Here is a 12,536-nt window from a genome sequence, read left to right on the forward strand (position 1 = left end):
TTAGCTTTGTGGGAAAACCTTCTATTGTTCTTTTATTTCACAAAATGTTCTATTTGAAAACTATTTTGGTGGATTAGTCCCATTCAATGTTTTGAGAGCTTCAGTGCCCTCTTTGGCCCACTGTGCCTGTCCCTTGGCGGCCATCCCATGCATTTGCCTACCCGAAACGATGGCGTCTTCGTTTATTCAGAGCACCGCTGATCACGTAATCGATTTTATAATACAGCACCACCGTACAAAACACGCATTCTGCGCTCTCTCGCAGTTCACAGTTCCCACTCCTCATTTCCCAGCCACCGCTCTCCGAGCAGATTTTCATTTTCCGCGGCAATTGTTTACCTGACCTTCGTTTCAGGCACTGGGTTTTCTCGGCGAAGGGCAGCTAACCGCAGCAAATTGCCAGCAGGAATTCTATAGGAAACTCGTTGGCCATGTCTACACACATTTATTGCTTCGCGCATAAAACTTTTATGTGTTTAATTTGGAATTTATGTTATTGTTTTTATCAATCGAAGGTGGGGGCGAGGTGGGCCGAGGTATTGCCTTCGCCACGGAACGAGGAACGAGCGGGGAAAAAAGATAAATATTTCGCGCATAATTAATTTACGGGGGCGACAGTGTCGTCACCGAGAAGAGATTTTCCAGCGTTACAGCTTTCGGTCGAAAGGCCGAGTATTTTCCCTGGCTGTGTGTGGTAAACAAAGGCAGGAATTTGTTTTCGGTTATGCTCGTACTTCTCGCCGCTGCTGTTATGTTGTTATGGCTGTTTTGCACACAAATTTCTGTGTGGCACACTTCAATCGTAAAATCGCCAACAGCCAACAGCCAACAGCTGCCACCGCCGTCTGAGACAATTACGCGCCTTGGCAGCTCTCTTGGCTTTTATGATGATTTCCGACAAAGAGCCCAAATTACTTTAATAACGTCATCGTCGCTTTGATGTCGACTTTGTTGTGGCGTCAAGTGTTTTTGTGTGTCTGCGTTCGGGCAGCCCCGAAAATGCGAAATGCGGAGGGTAAAAGGCTTCTAAGCTCCTACTTGGTGATAACCCACTTACACTTACTATACTCGGAATGCTCGCAAAATGCACTCTGGCCGCATGACTCGAAAGTGCACAATTCCACAAGAGGACGATGCATTTACCTGCACTGAGAGAAAACGAAGGGAAGCTATCTAAAGCGGATATCTTAGTGTTGATGTTGATGATCTAGCAAGTGCACAGTTGAACAACGTTTTCATTGCACTTTCATGGGGTGAACTAACCCATAAATAAAAAGATTTGGATGGGGAGTTTTAAATTCGGTATCTTCTCTACCTTTTCGGATCGTGGCCTTGGTTGGCATCCACAAAAACACCACTGCAGTGGCCTCCAGGTGGCTTTTGCTGCCCGGAATCGCCGCAGGGGCACAAGACTTTGTGTTTTCATTTCATTTGCGGCTTCGGCCTTATTTACCTCCAGTTGCCAGGCTTCCTATAGATGGAACTCCTCCCGCCTTCCCCTCCGCAGAGTCCTTGCGCCTTAATGGGCTTTATTTCGTTTTAATTACATGGCTGGCTGGTCATTTTGTGAATCAATTTCAGCAGTGCTCGGAATGCTAATTGAAGGTAATGATATTAGGACAGCAGGTCGTATGCTTAATACGCCAAAACATTCCCCGGAGACTGGAATTAGATTACACAATGCCTGCACGCATTTAATCGGCCATTTCGGATTTAATGCCGAAAGGATAATGCCCCATTAATTGATTGTTTTATGCGCCTTGCGATTATAAATAGGGGGTCTTTGAGAGAGTGCTGTCTCATGCTCAAAAATCGATTCGATTCGGGGGCTCACGAGGTTCCTTATGCCTCCCCATTATTTATTTTCCGTCAGTCTGTCACACTGGCATTATTTCTCAGCGGATTCCATCGACTGGATGCCAGTTAATTGACATCAATCTGTTATTTAGCCGCCCGGAGCAGAGGCAATCTAATCAGATTATTACGCATACGCCCCATGGGGCCACACCTTCGTCGCCAGCAGTCTCGCCAGCTTTTGGCTTTGCACTGGCTTAAATATTTAATTTCCCAGCCCGGACTTTTCACGCTCGGAGAAAATGCGTACACATTGTTCACACCATAATAGCCCGCACATAAAGATATTAAAAAGTTTTCTCTTTTTCCTCCTTTTTCGCGCTGCCTTGTTTCTCTGATTCCCCGATTCTCCGACTCCCCGATTCGCAGCTGCCTCTCGACATTTATTGCCATTGCCCTGGCATTGTCAAAAGGCTAGGAAAAGGCAAACTTTCCGCCCCGAATTATTTCCCCCAGCTGTTTCGAGCACTTTTTTATGGGATTTCTATGTTTGATCTCCCCTCCCGCCGCGTTTTGTTCTATTATTTATGATTTTTGTGGCTTTTGATTTGTTACTAACAACTTGTTGGGGGTCCATCCATGCAGCTTAACTAACTTTTTGCAGCATTAAAGTACAAATTAAATGTCTTCAAACAGAATAAATCAGCATTGTATCTTAAGGGACACTTACTACATGCAAATAATTAAACTAACGAATTACTAACAAATATTGCAGCTTGACTAACTTGCTTCTTGGTTTCCCTTGTTCTTGCAGCGCTCAAAGTGAAGCTCATGGTGCGACGTCCACATTCGCAGCTCGTCGAGCAGGGCATTATACCATGTAAGTAGATGCGTCCGAAGAGCAGATTCCATTCCTGCCCCGGGTCACAGCACAGCATTTAGCCGCTTAGTCAGATCGATAAAGTACACATTAACCTCACTTAGCCGGTCCGGAGCATCGGAGCATCTGGTGGCGCCCAATTCATCGGCTGCCAAAAAGGATATGCAAATACTGCCGAACATTTCATTTCAATGGCTTTCAAATTTATGCGCAAAGAAAAAGCGAAACCGAGGAAAAGAATCCTGGAGAATACGCAAATTTACAAACTAATTCAAAGCCCTCAACGCAACCGAAAGTGAATTTGAATTTAAATGATGAATTTCCAGCAATGTTGAGTCGCCAGGAGCGAGGAAAAGGCGAACTTACTTTCGTCCTCCGGCTCAGAAATAATTTTTGTGTATCCAAATGGGGCAGAGTGTGGTAGAGATTTCTTGGGAAATGCATTAAATTCATTATATGTCTCGTAACTCCTCATGCGGAATGCTTACATGTGCCGCTGAACTAATCGAAACTTAGTTGGGTCTTTAAACAAATCATAAATCCTGGCTTAGCATACGAGTATATTATTTTATTTATACTCCATTCAAATTGGTGTATTATTTTGTAGCTGAATATTTCCATTTCGTTTGTTTAACCAGCTTCCCACTTTATCTTCTTCGGCAGCTCTGAAAACCTCGCCCGCCATCCACGAACAATGCAAGCAGCTGGAGCGCGCCAAGACGAGCGACCTGTTGAAGGCGAAGATCCAGCAGCGGCCGAACCGCGAGGACCTGGAGCGGCTGCACATCCTGGAGGAGGACGAGTGCCACATCGACCCGAGTCTGGCGGAGAAGCAGCGCATGCTGAAGAAGGCCCGCCTGGCGGACCAGCTCAACTCGCAGATCCAGCACCGTCCGGGGCCGCTGGAGCTGATCAAGAAGAACATCCTGCACACGGAGAAGCCGATCGAGAAGATCGTCAAGGAGGGGCTCGTCTCCTTCAAGGCCACCAGCGAGGGGCTGCTCACGCGGCCGCAGCACCCGCACAGCTACGTCACCTTCGACGAGGACTCCCTGAGCTCCGAGAGCGACACGCGGCAGACGCCCCCGCGGCTCCTCGACGAGGCAATGGTCGTCGCCTCGGTGGGCTCCCCCACCACCACCGACGTGCTCCAGGCGGCGGCCGCCTCCGCGGGAATAGTTACCATGGCCCTGACCCTGCCGACGGCTGGCCAGCTGGTGGTCACCTCGCCGCAGATCCTCCCGCAGCAGCCGGCGAAGGCAGTGGTGGTGCCGGCGCCAGTGCCACCGCCTCCTCCGCCGCCACCGCCGCTCCCGGTGGCCAGTGGAGTGATCAAGGTGAAGCAGGAGACGGCCAACCTATTCGAGGAGCTGTGCCAGAGCGTGACGGGCCAGCCGGCCAGCCACCACTACCTCCCCATGCCCATGCTGGCCTCGCCCTGCTCCCTGGCCTCCAGCACCTCCACCCTGAGTCCGCTCTCCTCCATCGCCTCGCCGCCGCCGCCGCCGTCGTCGCTGAGCAGCGCACGCCTGCACCTGCAGCCCGTCTCCGTGAAGTCGGACGCCCCGGGGAAGGACAAGAACCGCAAGAAGTCCAAGTCGAAGCCGGTGTCCAAGGCGCGCACCATCAAGTTCCACGAGTACAAGGGCCCGCCGAGCGCCGCCGGCCAGAAGCAGGACCAGGCGCAGCCGGAGGAGACCTCCTACCAGCTGATGCTGGAGCAGCAGAACTGCCTGCTGAAGTTCCTGGAGAACCTCAACAAGAACCAGTCCATCATCCCGGCGCCGAGTGCCCCTGCCCCGGGTTCCCTGCTTCCCGCGACCACCAACAGCATCACGGTGACCACGAAGACCGTGCCCGCCCTGGCCTCCCAATCCGCTCCAGCGCCGGCTCCGGCCCCGCTCAGCCTGCCCAACACCATTTCCATAACGAGCAGCTCGGGCGGAGCTCCGCTGAACTTCGGGGATGCTGCCATGCTAACATCCGCTCCGGCAGCCACCGCCACCAACCCACCCACCCTCTCGCTGATCGCCGCTCCGCAGCAGCAGTTGCAGCTGCAGCACAACCAGCACCCCCAGCTGCAGCAGCATCCGCTCCAGAACCACCAGCCACACCAACCGGTGGCCGTGCAGCATCCGCCCGCTCTGCCGTCGCCGGCGCTGTCGGTCAGCTCCTCGATCCCGCCCAGTCCGGCCACCAGCTACGCCGAGTCCACCAGCAGCTCCATCACGGACCTCACGCGCCTCGAGAAGATGAAGGTCTCCGACCTGAAGCAGCACCTCAAGCGCCGGAACCTGCCCGTCTCCGGACCCAAGCCGCATCTCATCGAGCGGCTGAAGCCCTACCTTCCGCTGGAGCCACTCGACAGCGGAGGAGCAGCAAATACCGCCAACTCCAACGGGAGCAGCAGTGCCGCCGCCGCCGAGGTGATCACCATCAGCGACGCCATGGACACCAGCAACTGCGGCCTGGCGGAGCAGCCGCCTCCGGTGACCATGCTGGTCACGTCCTCCGACGTGGGAATGGAGCACGAGCAGATGGACGTGGTGCAGCAGCAGCTGGACAGCTCGCTCCCGATGAGCCTGCAGACGATCCTGCCGCCCCAGCCGCAGACGGCCACCATTATCCTGACCAACGAGGAGCTCCTGCGCGAGCAGCAGCGCAAGATCGACGAGCTGCAGCGGCAGCTGCAGCGCTCGCAGCAGGAGCTGCAGAAGATCCGGCAGCGCCAGCAGCAGCAGCACCACCAGCAGCAGCATCAGCAGACGGTCACCGCGCAGGTGGTGAATGCTCTGCCCTCGCAGCAGATCACGCTGATCACCACGACCTCGAACGGACCGCAGCAAACGTTGACTGTGGTGCCGCAGCAGCTGGAGAAGAGCATTCCCGCCAAGGTGACGGTCAAGGCCAGCGGAGGAGGAGCCAACAGCAGCAGCCACAAGGGCAACGGTCTGCAGCAGCAGGGATCGGCGGCCAAGAAGCCAGCCGGCGGCAACTCAAACGGAAGCAGCAGCAACAGCAACAACTCCTCCTCGTCAGTTAATCCGCCGCCCATCAACCAAAAGATGGTGGTCAAGCAGCAGCTGGAGGCCAAGATCCAGAAGCAGAAGGCAGCCGCAGCAGCTGCCGCACAGCAGCAACAGCAGCAACAGCAACAACAGCAGCAACAACAGCAACATCAGCAGCAACAGCAGCAACAGGTGCGCCTGCTCACGCAAAAGACACAAACTGTACTCATTCCATTCAACAACAACAACAACAACAATCACATAAACAACGCTCCTGCCAAGACAACAGCCAAGAAATCCAGTCTGTCCGCCGGGAACACAACCACCACGACCATATTGCAGGCAGCCAAGCCGGCGGCAGCAACCGTGGCAACTGCAACTCCGTCCGCTCAGCACCACAACAACCTGGGGCTGCTGTGGAACGAGGGCAACCAGACCATCTTCCTGGTGGGCCTGAACGACCAGCACATGACCGCGCACACGCTGGGCAACATCAGCCTGACGGCCACCACAGCAGCAGCACCTGCAGCAGCTGCAGCAGCAACAACAGCAACTGCACTTCCTGCTGCTGCTCCCAAGAAGCTGCTAAATGGCCACCAACGCACAAGCTCCCTGCCCAGCATCGTCTTCCCCATCGAGGCCAAGTCGATCATCACGCAGCAGCAGTTGCAGCAACTGCAGCAGCAGCAGCAACAACAACAGCAGCAGCAACAGCAGCAATTCCAGACGGTCCAGCAGCAACCACAGCAGCAGCAGCAGCAGCAGCAACTCATCCAGCTGGACATCAAGCCCACGCCGGCACCTCCGCCGCAGTACGAGGAGGCCACCAAGCAGCTGGCGGCCAGCAAGGCGGCGGCTCTGAACGGCCTCCTGCCGCTGGTGAAGATCAAGGAGGAGCCCGTGCAGTCGCCCGCTCCGGCGGCAGCTCCTCTGGCCACGACGGCGCCGCTCAGCAAGCGCAAGTCGGCGGGCATCAAGTCCGAACAGGTCAGCGACGTCCTGGACATCCTCATCAAGCAGGGGAGCTGCCCGAGAGCGCCGCCCTGGAGCCCATCACCCCGCTGACTCCGCTGCCCGAGCTGTCCATGTTCAACGGGGCCACGGCCACGCCCACGACGGCGGCGGGCGGGGCCAGCATTGTGCCGCTGGTGCCCAAGCTGGAGGCGCCCGCCACTCCGGCCCAGTCGCTGGACATGGCCATGGACACGAACGAGGCGCACGTGGGCTTCGCAGGCGGACAGCACAGCACGGGCTTCATCGAGAGCATCGACATGGGCTCGCCCCTGCAGGCGGATCCCTCGGCCATCGACGCGGAGAGCGTGGCCAAGACCCTGGACATCTTCCTCGAGCAGCACCACGCCACGCCCCCGCCCAGCACGCCGCCCAAGAGCTGCCACAGCGGAAGCGAGAAGCCGAACAGCCCGGACGCCAAGCTGAACCACTTCGACGAGTACGAGCTGTTCGAGCTGATGTCCCAGCAGCTGGAGATGGACATGGGCGACGACTCCACCGGCTACTGCCATCCAGCGGCAGCCAAGAGCAACGTCATCAGTGGAGGCAGCAACAACAACGGGAACCTGCTGCGCGATCTCAACCCCAGCCTGCAGCCCTCCATCAACGAGCTGCTGGACGCGAGCAGTCCGAAGAGCGTGCTGCTGAACAACAACGCCTCCGCCGACGTGGACTTTGACGCGGAGAGCTTTGTGGCCCAGCTGAGCCAGCACGTGGTGGGCAACGGCAACATGAACAGTCCGGGGGTGAGCTGCAACGGGTCCGCGGACCCCTCCTCCTCCTCCTCGGCGGTGAACGGGCACTTCGGCAGCCACGGCACCCCGATGGACTGCGACGACTTCGAGAGCACGCTCAACTCGTTCATGCAGGCGGTGAGCCATCCGCAGGCGGGCCAGCACGGGGAGTACTCCGCGGCCGGGGGAATGGCCAACGGATCGGGCGGAGGCGGAATGGGCGTGGACAACGGCAGCGGAGGAGCCGTGGACGTCTTCAATGCGAGCGGCGACATCTTCGACCTGTTCAACATGGACGACTACAAGATGAACTGGGCAGCGGGGGATTTCACGGTCTAAGTGGATTATCCTTTTCACTTATTTTCCTCCCTCCCAAAGGGGAGGAGCTGAGGTCTTCAAAGCAAAGCCATTTATTTCCCCGACTTTGTTCCGCATCGAGAGAAAGATAGAAAACAAACACACAATCCAGCGTGGTGCTCACTTTTCTCAAAATATTCCTGAAGAATTCGTTTCGAAGAAAGCAAACACACACACACATTTACACAACAAAAACAAAACCAATCCTATTTATTTTCTAAATGCATTTAAAACATTTGAACGTCAGTTGAAATTTCGAAACTTTACTATTTCCAAGAAACAAAAAAACAATGCCAAAATTGCCGGGAGTGACACTCCAAAAACCATACTTTTGCACCCTTTCCTATATAAGCAAGAAAAACAAATAACAAAAACCACAAAAACAAAAAGAAAAGCAGCCAAAACATTTAGAAAAGAATAACAAGTTAAACTTACCATAACAACTATCATTAAATCGTAAGCCTACAAAAGTGTAAAGATCGATAATGAGAGAAAAGTAAAACAAAAGTACATGTTTCTAATGAAGGTCATTCCAATTTGAGAATAATGCGAGTGAAATCTAACTAACTAAACAGAATGGAAGGATGAATGAGTTCATATGGGTTGAGGATCAGGATCAGAATCACGATCAAAATCAGGATCTGCAGAAAATGAGGGAGAGAAAGCGCTATCAGAAATGAGAAAGCAAAAAAATCTATAAAAAGGTAAAAAAAATTATATTCTTGTTGTGAGAACGACTTAAGTGAAACACATTCAGTAATTTTGTTTTAAGTTCTATTTAAAATGAAATGAATTAAATTATTAAAAGCCTGCGCAGTGCTTCATGTTTATTTTAAAGCAAAATTAAAATAATTATTAAATATTTAAACACAATTTGAGAAGTATTTCCTTTAAGGAAAGAAAAAGCCTTTAAAGTAGTCGAAGCCACAAACCGGTTAAATAAATTTTTGAACTCGGGTCAAATTTATTTCAAATTCTAGGGAAAATATATGCGAGTGTATTCATACTTTCTTTTTGTTCTGCATTCTTGGGCACAGCGAATTCCGTTACTTAAATTAATTCTAACGACAATATATGAATAACATTTAACTTAGGTTTTTCGTAAAGTAATTCAATCCTGCGGCGTGTACTTAACGCACATTTTTATCAGTGTCTACCGCGATTCGCATTTGGATTCGGATTCGGAATTAAATCGTTCATCTCTTCTACCATACGCATACATTTTCGGCTAAGTATACTTTGTAAATTGAGAGCATGCCAAGCATTCGGACATATTTTTGAGTGTAGGGCTCATTAAAATAAATTTTAAACGTAAACTAAAGTAATATTAAGCAAAGGACACATTTCAAGAGAAGTAGCAGGCGAGCAGAACGAAAAACCAATTCAAAATTGAAACATGTGAAGAACTCAATACACCAATAAATATATTTTTGTATAAGCGAATAACATATATAGTACTCTACGTTTAGATCTAGTCTTAAATTTCACCAACCATCTCACCCGCAGAGCAAAAGTTAATCATCACTTGACACTTGTTTACATTTGCAATAATCCGATTCGAACACGAATAGAGATCATCGAGGCGCTTTGAACGCAAATGAGAACGTTTCCATTACAGCAATTCATACGTTAGTTTTAATGAGTACGTTTATTGTTAGCAGCAAACTTAATTACCATAACTAAACTTATTGTTTGATTAATTCTAAATTTAATTACCCAAATATCTAATTTAATATGTTGGCTTGAACAATTTTGTGCGTTGCGTTTAAAAGAGATTTCACTTAAATACAATACAGAATAAACTGAATCACGTCATGAACAATGTGTAATTTCTTAGCCACAAAACGGACGAGAGTCTGCAATATATAATATTCTTAACAAGTGATATACCGATATACTTATACTTACACTACACACTTGACTATGTGCAGAACCCAATGCGTAAATAAAACATAATTCATTTTCCAAAACGCGCTGCCCGGCGCCCGGACTTAATTTACTTACCAAACTGATTAGCGAAAGCCAAACAAACGATTTGGCCTTATCAAGTTTTGAGCCCTGCGAAGCATAATAAATACGCATTTAAGCGCATTACGCTTCGGCGGAAGATAAATTCCACATTAAAATTAAAATCAATGACAGAATAATACGCAATCATAATGATTTTATGGCAGCCACAGCCACAGACTCAGCGGCATCAACAACATCAACAAAACAAGGCTTATCATTAGCCAAAGCGGCCATTCCTTGATTGGCCGCCCACCACCCACCGCTCAGCGTCCACCGCCCACTTGCTGGCCGGATTTTGGGGGCGGGGTCTGGCTGAATTCGAGTTGAGCTGTTTATTTTTAGACCCGAAACGAAATCAGCAAACAATATGACGCAAAATTGCAGCAGCAGTGGCAGTCGAGTCGAGTCGAGTGAGTAGCCATGGCAACAATTGTCAGATGTTCCGTAGTTGGACGGCTGCCAAGCGTTATGGCTTGCGGCCCGAGGACAAGGAGGGAATTTGAGTGGAGAGTGGGGAGTGGCGGAGAAGGACCTCCTGCCGTGCACTGCCTTCGCACACAGATAAAGAGACGGAGCATCCTTTCAGAGTGGACCTGGCTTCGTCCTCGGAAAGGGTCTCCTGCTACTTGAGTGGCGAGTTCTGTTGTCTTTGATTGGAGGAACAATAACTTTGCATATTTTAAGATCCTTTTCAGCAGCGAGAGTCTTTCAAAAGTAGACAAAGCAGTTGATATAATTTCGAAGGCATAAGCGAAGGGAATTCATTGCATTAAACAATAGACAATTTCTACGAACCTAAAGGGAGTAATTCCTTACTAGAACTTATTTGGGTCAAAAGGTAGCAGTGTAAATAATTTATTTATAATTGAATGTTTAGTATCGTTAGATAATGCACAAGATTAGATACTCAGTGCTTCGTTATCTTGCTGACATTCAAGTTAATGCCGCCCTCGGCGCTCAGCAAAATGCTGGCCACCTTGTACTTGATCGGAACCGAGGTCTTCGTGGGGTGCAGCTCGAACCGGAAGTTGTGGATCAGCAGGGCCATGCCCACGACGACCTGCATCCGCCCGAAGCGGAGGCCGATGCAGTTGCGCGGACCCTCCCCGAAGGGCAGGAAGGTGCAGGCGGGGCGCTGCTGCACCCGCTCCTCGTCGAAGCGCTCCGGGATGAACTTCTCCGGCTCCGGATAGAACTCGGGGTCGTGGTGGATGCCCAGCGTGGGCACCAGCACCCCCGTCTCCGGCTCGATGGAGTACTTCGGGTTGCTGTGCACGTAGGGTTTGGTGGCGATGCGCACCAAGTGGGCCACCACTGGATGCTTCCTCATTGTTTCTTCAGGGAAAAGTCTAGTTAGGATCACATATCATATGAAGGGACTGGGAGACTCACCATCGATTACCTTCTCCAGATACGTCATCTCCCGCATGCTGTCGTAGTCCAGCTTCCCCCCGTGCTTCGCCAGCACGGAGTCCACCTCCGCTCTCAGCTTGTCCTGCACATCCTGGTTGCAGGCCAGCTCGAACAGGGCGAATCCCATGGTGGTGGAGCTCGTTTCGAAGCCGGCCAGGAAGAATATGAAGGCCTGGGCGGCGATCTCGTTGAAGGTGAGCCCGTCCTGCTTGTCGCCGGCGTCGAACTTCAGCTTCATGTCGATCAGCATGTCCATGAAGTCGTTCCTGGTCACCTTGTTCTTCACCCTGTAGTCGATGGTGTCCCTGACTATGTCCATGTAGAACTTCTCCACCTCCGGCAGCAGGCTCTTGATGCCCAGCTTGGCGGACAGCTTGGGCGCCCCGAAGAGGAGCAGGTCCACCAGTCTGCCATGGCGTCGCTCTCTGATCGCCGAGTTTCCCATTCGCACGAACTCCGCCTTGGGGTTCCTCAGGCTATTGCACTCCAGCCCGAAGGCGCAGATGCCAATGACGTCCGCTGTGAATCGGGAAAGGAGATCTGTGACTTCCAGGGTTTCAGTGGAAGTGGTGATCTTGTCCTGGAAAACCCGGATGAGTTCATCGCCCACGTTGAGCACTGTGGGGAACATGTTCTTCATCTTGCCGGAGGTGAAGGTGGGCGTCAGCTTCTGGCGGAGAGTGCGCCACTTCTGACCCTCGACCGTGGTGAGATTGCTGGTCAGCGGATCGTCCCTCTCGTTGTGGAACACCCCGCGATCGTGGAACTTGTCGAAGTCGCGGATGAGGACGGTCTTCACGAAGTCGATGTCGGTGACCACGACGAACTTCTTGGCGTAGACGTAGAATCCCACGAAGGGTCCGTCGGTGCGGTTCTTGAACTTGAAGTAGGTTCGCTTGAGGATGTGCGAGAGCTGCATCGTTCGCATGAGTTCCCTGGTGTTCCCGAGGGGAATGTGGGGGGATCGTGGGGGATCCCACGCCGCTTCCAGTAGGTGTAGTTCTGGTGCACCCACCACGCGGCGAGGGTGAGAGCACCGATCAGCAGTCCGATTAGCACAAACATTCCGAGAGCACTGAACGAAAAGCTCTAAGTTCTCTGTTTATATCGAAATCGATTCGAGAGACTTTGGAACGCTCCAATCGCTCGCCGGTCGCCGGCCGCCGGTCGCCGCTCGCTTCTGAATCACTTGCCGTGATGAAAGCGGCGCCAAACAACGCGAAATTCACAGTTTCTACCGAGAAAGATCTCTTAAACCTGTCTCTTTAGAATGTTTTTTATCTCTTTATGTTAGGTGTAGGTAGCAAATCAGTTGACCTTACATAAGAA

General features: G+C 51.7%; 2 protein-coding genes across 2 annotated transcripts in view; one reads left to right on the top strand and one right to left on the bottom strand.

The window, feature by feature from the left end:
• Positions 1-9,754, top strand: part of LOC108099106 (myocardin-related transcription factor B) — a 39,067-nt gene extending 29,313 nt beyond the window's left edge. Inside the window, 3 exon segments of the mRNA XM_017202428.2 lie at positions 2,609-2,674; positions 3,338-6,697; positions 6,700-9,754. Of these exon segments, the coding sequence (XP_017057917.2) occupies positions 2,609-2,674; positions 3,338-6,697; positions 6,700-7,766 (4,493 nt within the window). The 3' untranslated portion in view covers positions 7,767-9,754.
• An 867-nt stretch (positions 9,755-10,621) lies between these two features.
• Positions 10,622-12,281, bottom strand: LOC108099209 (probable cytochrome P450 6a19). Its single transcript, XM_017202586.2, is given in 3 exon segments — positions 10,622-11,129; positions 11,187-12,164; positions 12,167-12,281. Coding segments are annotated over 3 exon segments (1,512 nt in total). The 5' UTR covers positions 12,273-12,281; the 3' UTR covers positions 10,622-10,701.
• Positions 12,282-12,536: the final 255 nt, after the last annotated feature.

This window comes from Drosophila ficusphila, unplaced genomic scaffold (genome assembly GCF_018152265.1).
Source record: "Drosophila ficusphila isolate 14025-0441.05 unplaced genomic scaffold, ASM1815226v1 contig_288, whole genome shotgun sequence".
Lineage (NCBI taxonomy): Eukaryota > Metazoa > Arthropoda > Insecta > Diptera > Drosophilidae > Drosophila > Drosophila ficusphila.